The sequence below is a fragment of the Platichthys flesus genome, chromosome 23 (assembly GCF_949316205.1).
Source record: "Platichthys flesus chromosome 23, fPlaFle2.1, whole genome shotgun sequence".
NCBI lineage: Eukaryota > Metazoa > Chordata > Actinopteri > Pleuronectiformes > Pleuronectidae > Platichthys > Platichthys flesus.
The window spans coordinates 3,158,845-3,171,421 of NC_084967.1; the positions used below are offsets into that span (position 1 = coordinate 3,158,845).

A 12,577-nucleotide genomic window follows, 5' to 3' on the forward strand; every position below is an offset into this window, starting at 1 on the left:
GGGGTTAAGAGAATTTCCCCCCCACTCTTTTTCAGGGTGAACCCCACTGTCAGTACTTCAAGTTTCAAGTAATTTCACAATACACAATTAGATACAAGTAAAAGTGGAAGTGAGCTCAATTTTCATTATGGCATTCTTAGCTTGCTCTTATAAAACATTGTAAAAAAAAATATATTGTAGAAAGGGAAAATCATCTCAAGAAAGAAAGAAAGAAAGAAAGAAAGAAAGAAAGAAAGAAAGAAAGAAAGAAAGAAGTTAAGAAGGGGCTCTTGAACACAAAGAAGTTGGAGGCTTTTGTTTCGAAAGAGCGGTACCGGAAGTACTCACTGGAAGCGGAAGCGGGTGGCGCATGCGTGGTTGATCCCTTGGAGCAGAGAGATTCCAGCATGGCCGCTATCGGGGTTCATTTCGGCTACACATGCGCCTGTGTGGCGATATTTAAGGTGAGTGTTAACCAGACTCACTCCGCCGAGCCTCTCACGCACCCAGCGTCTCAGTGAGGTGGAGAAAAAATGGCGACATATTTGTTGTAATCCCCAGAATTCCCTCTGACACATGTGGCTGCTAACACTGTGTGAACACTATCATGGTGTCACCAGAGTTAATACTGTCTTTAACAATACACGTTTTCTTCCTTCTTCCGTTGTACACCTCCGTAGTGATGCCTCAGCCAAACATGCTTTAAATGGCAAAAAGTAGAACCTACAGCAAAGCTTCTCTTTCATTAATAAACACTGTAATGTTGTTTAAGGATATTTTTTCAAGAACCAAAAAGATAACATCCAGTGATTCTTGTGTGAGGGGTCCTCTTATGTAAAGGAGCATGAAGGTCCAGACTATGTTCTGGAAATGAAACGGACTTCTCACTGCTGATACAGGCCCATTCCAAGTTATTGGATCTTCCCCCAAACCTGAGGTTCTGTATCAGCCTAACACGAACCCGCAGCTTGTGTCTGCTTCCATATCCCAGTTTGGATGATGTTCAGGCATCGCAGCTACTTTTAGCACTCCGTCCCTTTTTTCTGTCACTCACCAATGTGACCCACACTTCCTGCTCCCGAGAGCTCCAGCTTTGTCCCAGCTGGATGAACCTGAAACAGCTGCAGCAGGATCCTGAAGCACCTCTGCTGACTCCTCTCAAGGCAAAGGAGTGTTCGGTCACTCTAAATTCTCACTCTACGTCTCACCAGGCCAAATCACCCAGGGGATGGTTGTTTGAAGATGGACATGTAGGGAGATTGTTAACTGGAGAACCTGAGCTCTCAGTTTCGGTCCTGTAACATCAACATGGCTGCTCACACGACTACTGCTGAGCTTCTGCTGCATCATCTCCTGCTCATGGTCCTGCAAGGACACATGGATGTTTGGATTGATTAACTGTACATCTACTGATTAATGAAATTAATGTGTGAATGTGTGTTTGTTTTTCAGGATGGGCGGGCTGACGTGGTGGCCAACGATGCAGGAGACAGAGTTACTCCGGCAGTGGTGGGCTACAGAGCGACAGAGCAGGTACAGCATCAGCTTCACTTGTCTTTACATCAGTTTTCACGCCTGTTTCACTGTTGTTGTGCATCATTTACAGTGATGTAAAGGTTTACTTTATTAATTTGGATCAATATTTATGTTTTAGTTGGAAATCTTGCACTAGGGAACTTTTGTTTTTGGTGATTGTTTTCCCACATTGCGGTTTTCTTCCCATCTTTTGCTGTTTTAAGATACAAAGTTGTAATTAAGCTTAAAAATGTAAATGCACAGATATGATTTTTATTATTAACTCATCTGGACATTATTTCCTCCTTAACTACTACAACATAATGTCAAATAAAACACAATCCAAACTTTACATCCACAATGGAGGGTGTGCATCCCTTTGCAATGTCTTTATTGTTATTCATTTTGATCCATAAACATATTTTGCTGCTTGATCCTTAATATTCCTTCAGCCAGAAACATCCGTTTTTTTCATTAATTGGAGTTGAAGTTGGATTGTGTGCCTCCTCTGCAGCACAGAGTGGCTTCATGTTTGAAATGTTCTGACTGAGTGACGTTTCCTCTCCTTCAGATTGTTGGCATTGCAGCAAAGCAAGGACGAGTCCGCAACGCCGCCAACACAGTTGTTAAAGTGAAGCAAGTCCTGGGTAGAAGGTGACACGACATATTCACACTTAATACTTTTACTGGAACCCTAGTCTTATATAAGCTTGACTCGTGTTGTATATTGAAGTTAAAGTGAAATTCTTTCCCTATGTTTATATATGTGGGTGTGTAAATGACTGGTACAAAAACCTTTGGAATCGGTCCAGCAGATTTCCTCCACCGACAGCTGCAACACTGCAGTAGTGGCTACAATGTAATCTTAGGGTGCAACTGCACCAGTCTGAGAACTGCCCACTAAAAGTACCAGTAACCAGTAAAAGGCTCAAATTATTATTCCGGTCTTGGTCGCCTCTTCCAGGTTGAAAAATACCAGAACTCCCCCTTGAACTATAAAATGCTTTAGTTTTAAATGTATATTGTCATAGAGTTTAACCCCCCAAAAATAAAACTGATAATCCTTTTGAAATAGATTTCACCATCATCAGAGCAAATCTAGAAGAACAACTCTGGTGTCCTCTGTGAGGGAATTCTCTGTGTGCAGCCAGTAACCAGTGAAATTCCTTGTTTTTGTAGAAATTGTGTGTTTTTTTCGCAAACAATGAGTTGCCTTGACTCTTGATTCCAAAGCTAAAGGTCATTCATGTTATAAAGAGCCTGTAGTCAACAAAATGAGTTAAATGGTGAGCCTCCATGCAGCTTGAGACACTTCTTATCACTCTATTAATTACCGATTTCTTTCTTTCTCTGTCTCTCAATGAACAGCTTTGATGATCCAGAGACACAAACTCACAAAACAGAGACCAAGTGCCAGGTGAGTTTGTGACCAGATAAACTTTGTTGGTGCTTTTTTTAAATCCCCAAATGTCTCAAATAGGATGGTATATTAGGGCCTCTCTGAGAAGACTAAGGTTGTAATTTTATGAGAATTAAGAAGAAAAAAAATTGGAAATAAGCACTTAGGAACACAAATGTTTTTTTGTTTGTCAGTTTTGTGTCTCAGTTATTTTTTTAATGCTTGTTCAAAACACAACATTGGAGAGTAAAGCAGTGATCGCTGTTTTCAGGTGGTGAACAAAAAGGATAAGCCTTATTATGAGATCACAGCAGGAGATCAACCGGTGTATGCTGCTCCAGAGGACGTCGCAAAACTCATCTTACACAAAATGAAAGGTAACACACGCACACACAGAGGGTACATTTACACTACTACATTTTTGTTTTAAAATTCAACGCAGCGATTTACCTTTGTCATCCACTCTACTCTGGAGTTTTTGTCTTCGGGAAAACATGAGCATTTACAAAAGACTTTTATAAATGCTGCTGGCCTCATTTAACTTTTAAAACTCAGGGGCTGCGTGTTAGTCTAGATTACCATAAACATAGACTTGGAAACCATTCTGCAGACATCCTCATTCTCTTCCTGATTGGGTCTTATCAGTCACATATTCTGCTAATGCTGCTTTTTCACCACAACTAGCATGTATACGTTTTTTTTTTTCTTTTCAAATGCAGGTAAACTGGTTAAAAAAGGGCTATTTTTTGTCTGGCATGCTTCATGAATAGTTGGTTTATTGACTCTTTCCATTTCCACAGAAACGGCTCAGTCTGCTCTGGGCACTGATGTAAATGAAGCGGTCATTACCGTCCCTTTTGAGTTTGCACATGCTCAGAAGCGGGCTCTGAGGTAGGTGGCGTTACTGACTCATCCACTCGTCTGTGCATTGATGTTGTGACACAGCGGTTATAAATAAAGCACTAACAGTTTTTGTTTTGTGCAGGGAAGCAGCAGAAGCTGCCGGGTTCCATGTCCTGAGGCTGATCCACGAGCCTGCTGCTGCTCTGCTGGCCTACAACATCGGCCAAGAAAACCACTCTGGAAAGAGGTAACACTGAAGACAAGGAAGAGCAGCGTGTTGATGTTTTAGAACGTAGGACAAGATGGTGATAACGCCTTGTTGCCTTGAAGGTCTTCTGCACTAGTTTGATGATAAGTTGCCAACCACGAGCAGATCCAGTGGATGTTGGGGACTTATCATCAGTTGTTTAGACCTGCTCTGCTAAGGATGGCCCACAACAGGCTGATCAGACCTGAGTGTGTCCCCCCAACATCTTGAGGCCCAGTTGGGTTCATCAACAGCATCCTCAGGGTTCTGTCAACTCTACGACAAGCAGGGTCCAGAGAACCTTACATGTTACTAGTTTACACGTTTTGGGATTTTAGTCGTTAGTTCAGTCGATGAGTACTGTGTTACTAACAAGCGTGATCCTGAACCTTGAGGTGGATGTTCAACAACAGCAGAGATCACGTCAGGTTTCCTAAGAAGAGAAATGTGAGGCTGTAGTGACACAGACTCAAACACTGGTCAGATGCTTGTTAATCATGGTTTGATGGCCGTGGTCGTCTCAAACTGGTTTCATGAGCACCACTGTGAGTTCAGTGATCTCCACAGTCACCAGACGTGAATCCAATAGAACATCATTGGGATGTGGTAGAACAGGAGATTGTAGTGAATGATCAGCTGAAAAATCTGTAGAGATGATGTGATGTAGTCAAGTCAACATGGAGCAGATCTCAGAGGAAAGTTTCATACATGCTACAAAGAACAGAGGCTGTTCATGGAGCAGAGAGAGGCCTTATTTACTGTTAGAATTATTAACAACTCTTGATGCTGATTATATTAATTATATTTAATATACGTTAAGAAAGTTACTCCAAAAGATAGTTTCTTGGCGATCCAGGGTGAAAACAAAACCTCCTTAATTACAATACACAATCTTTTTTGTTATACAATACGTTAACAGATGTTTCTCCATCACCACCCACAGTCCTGTCTTTGGTTGTTTTTCTCCATCATCATGTGATCAGTTGCTTTAAATGCGTGAGTTTCTGTTTGCTCCCTGTTGTTCACGTCATTTCCACCTAATGGCCAGAAAGTAAATAGATTTCCACCCACTTTTCCCTGATGATGCTCTGCACTGTGTTGACAGCCACGTCCTGGTGTTTAAGCTGGGCGGCACGTCATTGACCGTGACGGTGATGCAGGTCAACGGAGGAATGTTCCAGGTTCTCAGCACCCACACAGACCACAGCATCGGAGGAGAGAGCTTCACCGAAGCTTTGGCCCAGCACTTGGCTGCCGAGTTCAAACGGTAGATATTCTGTTCCACACGACAGTTGTTGGGGCCAAAAGCTTCACAGTGAACGGATCAATTTGTTTATCATAATATTACACCCACATGTTTTAGTGCCCCTCTAGAGGAAACACAAACACAAGGCGCTCTTTTGGTTACAGGCTTTTATTTCCTTCTAATAAGCTGACAGAACTAAAGAACATCATAAAATTAGATACAGATCATTATCATAAGCTGCTTTCAGTCCTTTTCCGGACAATCTCTGGAGGGACTGAATGTGAGCCTCCAGAGATTCTCTGGCCAGTCTCCCAGTAGAGACACCTCATGTACCCTGACTCCCACCCCATTCTGTTCCCTCCCACACACACCAGCACCTAAACCACATCTTAAATACCCTCAGCTATTCTTACATTCTTTGTGTGTGTTGCGCAGCACCTATAAGCACGATGTGAGCACCAACGCCCGGGCCATGATGAAGCTGATGAATGGAGCCGACATGGCCAAACACTCTCTGTCCTCGCTTGAATCCGCCAACTGCTTCGTCGACTCCTTGCACGACGGCATTGACTTTGATTGCAACATCTCGAGGTAAGATGTTAAACCGACCTGGTAAATGATTGGAAACATTCCACATATGTACAGGTGAGGCAGTTGGATGGCGTTGAAACAGTTTTCCGAAACTCAGTATTAAAATATCTCAAACTCATGGTTCCATGGCAGGGGTGAGGGCGGAAAGATCGCAAGTAGTCGATTGCAAACGTTTTATTACAACGTTTTATTTGCAGCTATGATAAACAAGCAACTAAGAAACGTTCCATGTTTAATGTGAATTAAACATAGAACGTTAACATTTACTAACATTTCAGTGCTCAAAGGTCACAGTGACCTTATATGAATCTGGGGAAGAAATATGAAAGAATCTGTACACCGGAACTGCACTGGTTGGCAGAGGCAAACAACCGGTAATTCTAGTTCATCTGTATGTTTGGGTTTATTGGAATAAGACCGAGAATCAGTGTGAATAAGTAGTTGATACCAGCGTGATGACGTCAATATCATGTTTCTTCAGAGCTCGATTTGAGCTGCTCTGCTCATCACTCTTCAACAAGAGTGTCCAGCCAATCAGAAGTCTGCTCGAGAAGGCAGGACTCTCCACCAGCAACATCAACCAGGTAAAGTCTTTGTGAAAGATGTGTTTGGACCGATCCATCTGGGAACACACAGTTTGTTCACCCTTTTAAAGTTCTAGTTTTATTGCACGCAACATGCAAGATGCTTATGTGACGGGTGTGTCTTCAGGTGGTTCTTTGCGGCGGCTCGGCCAGGATCCCCCGCCTCCAGCAGATGATCCGCGACATGTTTTCTGACGTGGAGCTTCTGTGCTCGGCGCCTCCTGATGAGGTCATTGCGGTGGGAGCAGCGCTGCAAGCAGGCTTACTGGTCGGCAGAGAGAGACTTGCCCCCGAGGAAGAGTCCGTCACAGTGGACGTATCTGCCACAGACATACTTGTGAAGGTAAAACCATAGTTGAATTTTTCAGCAGTGAGAATATAAATCGTTTTATCTTTGAATTTTGTTTGAATGTACAGAGCATATCCCCTCTAAGTATTGGATCGCTAAAATAACATTTTAAAATAGAAGTTACCGATATGTGTAGTGGAGTAAAATTTTAAAGTACCTTCAAATTAATTTACTTAAATAAAGTACAAATTCATTTAAGATATACTTAATAACATTAACTAAGTTCATGTACTCTGTTACGTCCCACCACTGGTTTCTGCAGGAAGTGGATGAATCCGGAACGGAGCAGTTCACTGTTCTTCTTCCATCCGGCACGCCGCTCCCCGCCCGCAGACATCACATCCTGAGCGCAGGTGGGAAGCTGTCCTCCCTCTGTCTGGAGATCTACCAGAGATTGGTCACGGAGCAGCCTGAAAAACTAGCTAAGGTACTGTAAAGCACCAACATTGGGTCAAATGTGGAACCTCTACACATGTCCTGATTCCACTGCTGGGAGGCAGATCCTAGAATTTGTCGACCTCCCTGTGAACTTGAATGATGTATCTCAATTTCGAATGTTTTAAAGGTGAAAACCAGACGACCAAGGCAGAGCAAACGTCTTATCCCAGACTTCTGTACCATTTTACATTTACTACTATTTTGGTTTCATTTTTGAGTCTGTTGTCATCAACATGTCCACTTGCTCCCAGTAAATTATGCAGAGAACTTGACTTTTCACCAACCTGCTCCATATGTTTGGTGACCTTCCAGCTATAAGTTATTATAAGGTTATGAGGTGTTGCACACAGACAACGGTGAAAATAATAATCATGTTGCGTAGCTATACTGGCACACAGTGTAAGAATATGAAAACGGAGTTGATGATCAATAATTTAAATGAATCATTGTGTGTATTTGTACAGATTATCTTGAGAGACCTGCAGCCCACAGAGGAGAACCACGACATCGACACCGTGGTGACCATGAAAAGGTATCCACCCTTCCATGATCAGTGCACGGGTCAATTAACGGGATCGCTTGTACATCATTAGTGTGTCAGTGGGAGCCCACCGACTGTGATTGTTGAGTTCAGAGTCCTTATGGCTGTGGATCAAAAACAGGGTGATTTTGGTGGATAAGGATGGAAGTTTCTTTAGAATGATATAACTCGCTGAGCGATTTTCCTGTGGGGATCGTCAATTTTTTCTGATACAGGTTCTTTCTGTATGTTGCAGGGACGGCTCCCTCCATGTTTCCTGTGTAGAGCAGAGCACTGGACGCACCGAGGCCGTCTCCATCGCGGCTTCCTCTTGAAGCCACTGAACTGCAGCCCAAGCGCACACATTATTTCAGTGTCGCTGCGACGTGTTTCTTTTTTATTTTCACTCAATAAACATGATTTAAAAGCCCAATGATCCACTGTGATTTCTTAACTTCTGGATTATGTTTTAATCATAAGAATACATTATCGGGAGTATGATTTTTTTTTTTTACAGAAGTACATTACCAAGCTGTATTTCCCTACTGATTTATAAATTTGTGGTGGTTATGAACGCTTTTAGTAACTGACAGAAAGCAGCCAAATTTCAGAATAAAAAAAGGAACTCATTCAGAGGAAGGATGAAAGGATCTATGGTGAATGTGCCTTAGGAGATTACTGACAGAGAAAAGTTAGGAGACATCCAAGTCTACCCTTAGCCGCTTCTCTCTATCTACATAAATACATTTTCTTGGCACTGTGGATTGTCTGTGCATTCCTGTGTAATTACTCTCACAGCTAGAAGAGGGAGACAAAAGTTCCACATGCATAACTTTAGGCCTCAGTGTGTCTACAAAGAAACGTATGTGTTTTATCAGTCTCGAAGCAGCAGCAGTGTCTGTATGACAGACTGTACGTAAAGATGCACTTGGCCTCTCCACTTCTTCCCACTGTACAAAAGTGAAGCTGATACATTGTGTATACGGGTGCTGCCATCTTGCACTTTGCACGTCCATTATAGCCTGAGCAGTAGTGATAGTTACTATGTGGGGGCGTGACATCAAGGTCCCTACAGATGCTCAACCAATTGCGAGTCAATTCAACCATGACACTACACCTCGTTTTTATGGCATCAAATAACATTTAAAACCAATCCTATCAGTTGCATGAAAACCTGAGCATACCTCAGTGTGATGAGAACTACCTATCACAACAGCAATTTACTTAATTTGGAATGTACCTTTCAATTTTTTTGCTCCATCTGCTAACATGGAGGACGTGGGATTTTTTTTTAATTGTACTGCATAATAATCAAGATGTTTTGGCTTCACTCCAAGCTGCAACGTCGTCCATCTTTAATTACAGTCTGTCATATATGGACCCTTCTATTCTAAGTATCTCCTTTTTTGTAGAAATGACAAAATACATTACATCTGTGTTTTTGAAATGATTTATATGATTTGACTGTATTTACACATGATATGAGGTCAACAGGAATATATAACCACATGTATTACACTTATTCCATCCATAGTTTGGTCACACTCTATGTGCTCTCAGGCATGAAGCCGTGGGTGGGGGTAGAGTCTTTGGGTTCCAGTCACACTTCATGACAGGAGTGAACATACAGTGTGTATCACTTATTATCCCATACAACACAACCAAAGCTAAAGCTTTTTGTGCGCTTTCTGACTAAGGCATTTCCATCCCAACGCGTTGATGAGTCTGGAAGTCGAGCGTGGTCGTTAGTATTTCTGGCCGTCAGCATCCGTGCTCCGGAACAATGCGACACTTCAGGATCTTCAAGTAGTTCTGGACCTTGTTCGAGTCTCGGCGGAAGCAGTACAGGAGGTCGTAGTCTTTCATCAGGCGCCACTCAGCGCTGTCAGCCGGCAGCAGCGCCTCGGGAGAAGCCTGGCTGCTGACAGAGTCGCTCATCATGCCCAGCATCTGCATCTGGAGCGGAGAGGATTCACACATCAGCTTTCAAGAGGAAGCGTCTGTCATGGCTCTAATTTCTGAGTAAGTGAACCTCATCTTATCGACCACTCAGGACATTTTAAAGCGCGGTTATTTTGTCAAACCATTCAGCCATCATTGGGTTCAGAATCTGTGAAATGGGAGCAGCTGGGAATCGAACCACTGACACTCAGGTCAAAGGTCGACCCCCTATTGGTCTGATGTTTGCTCGACTCATTGATTTTAATGGAATGGATTAAATAATAATAAGCAAAAGCAAATATTAAAACAAAATCATCTTTTTGAGATGTCTTGTTTTCAATCTTGATTGTGTTTATTCATTCATTGTGTCCATCTATTATTAAGTAAAACTCAAAAAAACAAAGTCAAATGAATGCATTGGTTGGTTGGACGTTGTGTGTGCGTAGTTTTGCACAAAGGTAGGAGGAAAGCTAAAGAGACAGACAAACAGAGTGGTGTCCTCCTTCGTCTGTACAGGGCCGCTGGATGTCTGAACAAAAGGTCATCTGAGGGTGACCAGAGCAGCGCCAGCCTCCTCTGTATGACGTCTGTGGTTCTTTGTCATTAACAACGATTACGCAAACTGACAAGCCACGTGACACACCAGCTCTGCACACACACACTCACACACACACACACTGACGTTTCCCTCTGACGTAAGACATGCGTTACCTTCTCGGCCACCTTCTCTACACCTCTGCGCAGCTCGTGCACCATGTCGCTCATCTCCAGGGCTTTGTTGGAGCTGAAGTTGGTGAAGTCGCGGTGGTGAGCCATGCTCTGGTGGAAATGCCACAGGGGATCTCTCCACGCCACCAGGAGCTTCCGGATCACCTCTGTCAGCTCCTCTCTCTGCGGGGACAGGAGCACAGGTCACGGGATGTGGAAAGAACACATGTAGACATTGGGAGCTTGAAAATATAAGCAACACACATCGTGAAATGAAAGGGAAATGCAGAGAAAGTGAGAACGCCACATTCTAATTTTAAAAACGAGGAGGGAGAGGTTAATTTACCGCCATTCTCTGAGCGTTCTCCTTGCCGTTTGGCGTGAGGATGGTCGAAGTGTGACAGTGGCGACTGACCCGGCCGATCTGATTCTTGCTGGGCAGGAAATATTGCTCCTGAGAGGAAAAAGATGAACGCAAGAATGAAATGTCAGAGGTCGGCGGTCCTCTAAATGTCGAGTACGGAGGTTATTAATGAGAATAGTAAGAATCACAAGGGGCTGAGGATATCTCTCCCTCGCTCTCTTCCTTGTGAGTAAGTACAATCCAATTCACACGTTTAGAAGTTAGTTTGACCAAATGTAAAAATGCCCATGACCAAAAACTCACAAACTCAGAGTGAAGGTCGTTTGAAATGCCGTGCATCCTGGCTGAGTGTTGGATGACCCGGTCAAACAGGTTGGCCAGTGGGAGAGCATGGCAACCAGCCTGGGCATTGGTGCAGAGAGGTGCTGCGTCTGTGCTGGTCAGTGTCCTGCAGAGCACCAGGCAGAGCAAGAGCACCCACACCACAGACACTGGGAGAGAGAGCAGCAGAAGGAACACATTATAATATAACACAATACAATAAGTTTGAGAAAAAAGTAAAAAAACCTCAAGATGAGTTAGAGCTCATTCTTCGAAATTTGCTCTTACTGAGATATGTCATGTCCTTGTGTTTGAAAAATGGGAAAAAAAAGTGCTGTATGAAATGAGAGGTGAGCAGGATGAGAGCAGGATGGTGGTAAGAAAGAGTGATGGAGGTTCCTCATTCATGCAAAGAGAAAGTTACCTGATCTGATGTTTCCAGACATCCTGCAGGGCGCAGAGGAACTTTGGTGTCAGAGCCGATGGAGCGGAGGCTTCTCTCGTCAAAGACCCCCGCTGCTTCATGTGAGGGTCCCTGGCTCACCATTCAACTCTTACTCTTTAATATCCAAGACCGAGAGGGTGGGAGGGAGGGAGGGAGGGAGAGGGGGCGGGGGCAAGGAGAGACCTGTGAATCAGAGGTCACCAATACATAGAGTGAGTTCATTTAATCCTGTGCTTTGTTCTCGTTGTCATGTACACACAAACGTACATGACAACGAGTATGTTTGTATGTGTGAATGTATGAATGAGGCTACATGAAAGGTATTATATGATATACTTTATATATGTATGTACATATATATGTACATACATACATATACAGTTTATTCATTTATTTAACCTTTATTGTAGTCTTGAAGAAACATTGAAGACCTGCTCTTCATTTTCAATGATGTCAAGGTGACACTTCAAACTGAAAAATTAAGAAAACTAACAACAGGACACAGTCAATGATGACAATTGTGATTTGATGTGTGTTGTTTAGCAGTCAAGCAATTTAGCCTCAAAGGCAAAGCACAGAAGGATCCTAAAGAGAGGGCTGATTGCAGGACTGTTTAGTTTGACTGAATTATAGTTGTATGTATCTGAAAGGACACACAGGTTTTGCACAGCTGCCCTTAATAAGACTTTGCATTAACTTCCATTTATTATGGACAAACTTTTGTCTAACCTGAACCGGGAGCTCAGAAATGACATTTGACCTCTATAGGACCAGGTTTTGGCCCTTATGAGGTCTACAGGTCCTGACAAGGTTGGCGTTATGCTGGGAAACTGCGCTAAAACGAGCGCACCCACACACACAGACACACACAGACACACACAGACACAGGCACACACACACACACCGCACACACTGCACACACACACACATACACACACACACACTAACACACAGCTACCAGACTGAAAATGAAGGGGAGCCGTGCTGTTTCAGTTTCAGCCTCCTTTATGGTGAATTTAATCCATTTTATCTATTTTATTTTATTCGATTATTTATTATAAATCGAAATACTACTTGTTTTCTTATT

General features: G+C 43.0%; 2 protein-coding genes across 2 annotated transcripts; one reads left to right on the forward strand and one right to left on the reverse strand.

The window, feature by feature from the left end:
- Nucleotides 1-173: 173 nt before the first annotated feature.
- hspa14 (heat shock protein 14) lies at nucleotides 174-8,144 on the forward strand. The gene is made up of 14 exons (XM_062382577.1): nucleotides 174-443; nucleotides 1,432-1,512; nucleotides 2,066-2,148; nucleotides 2,863-2,911; nucleotides 3,165-3,270; nucleotides 3,694-3,784; nucleotides 3,879-3,983; nucleotides 5,089-5,250; nucleotides 5,665-5,820; nucleotides 6,302-6,404; nucleotides 6,532-6,747; nucleotides 7,016-7,180; nucleotides 7,656-7,723; nucleotides 7,968-8,144. Exons 1-14 carry the CDS (start codon nucleotides 387-389, stop codon nucleotides 8,044-8,046), a joined length of 1,521 nt encoding a protein of 506 aa, XP_062238561.1. The 5' UTR covers nucleotides 174-386; the 3' UTR covers nucleotides 8,047-8,144.
- Nucleotides 8,145-9,223: 1,079 nt separating this feature from the next.
- LOC133949156 (prolactin-like) lies at nucleotides 9,224-11,592 on the reverse strand. Its single transcript, XM_062383357.1, has 5 exons — nucleotides 11,470-11,592; nucleotides 11,028-11,237; nucleotides 10,707-10,814; nucleotides 10,364-10,543; nucleotides 9,224-9,667 (listed from the first exon to the last, which is right to left on the reverse strand). The coding sequence occupies exons 1-5, from the start codon at nucleotides 11,590-11,592 to the stop codon at nucleotides 9,473-9,475; spliced, it is 816 nt and encodes a 271-aa protein (XP_062239341.1). The 3' UTR covers nucleotides 9,224-9,472.
- Between the last annotated feature and the right edge of the window lie 985 nt (nucleotides 11,593-12,577).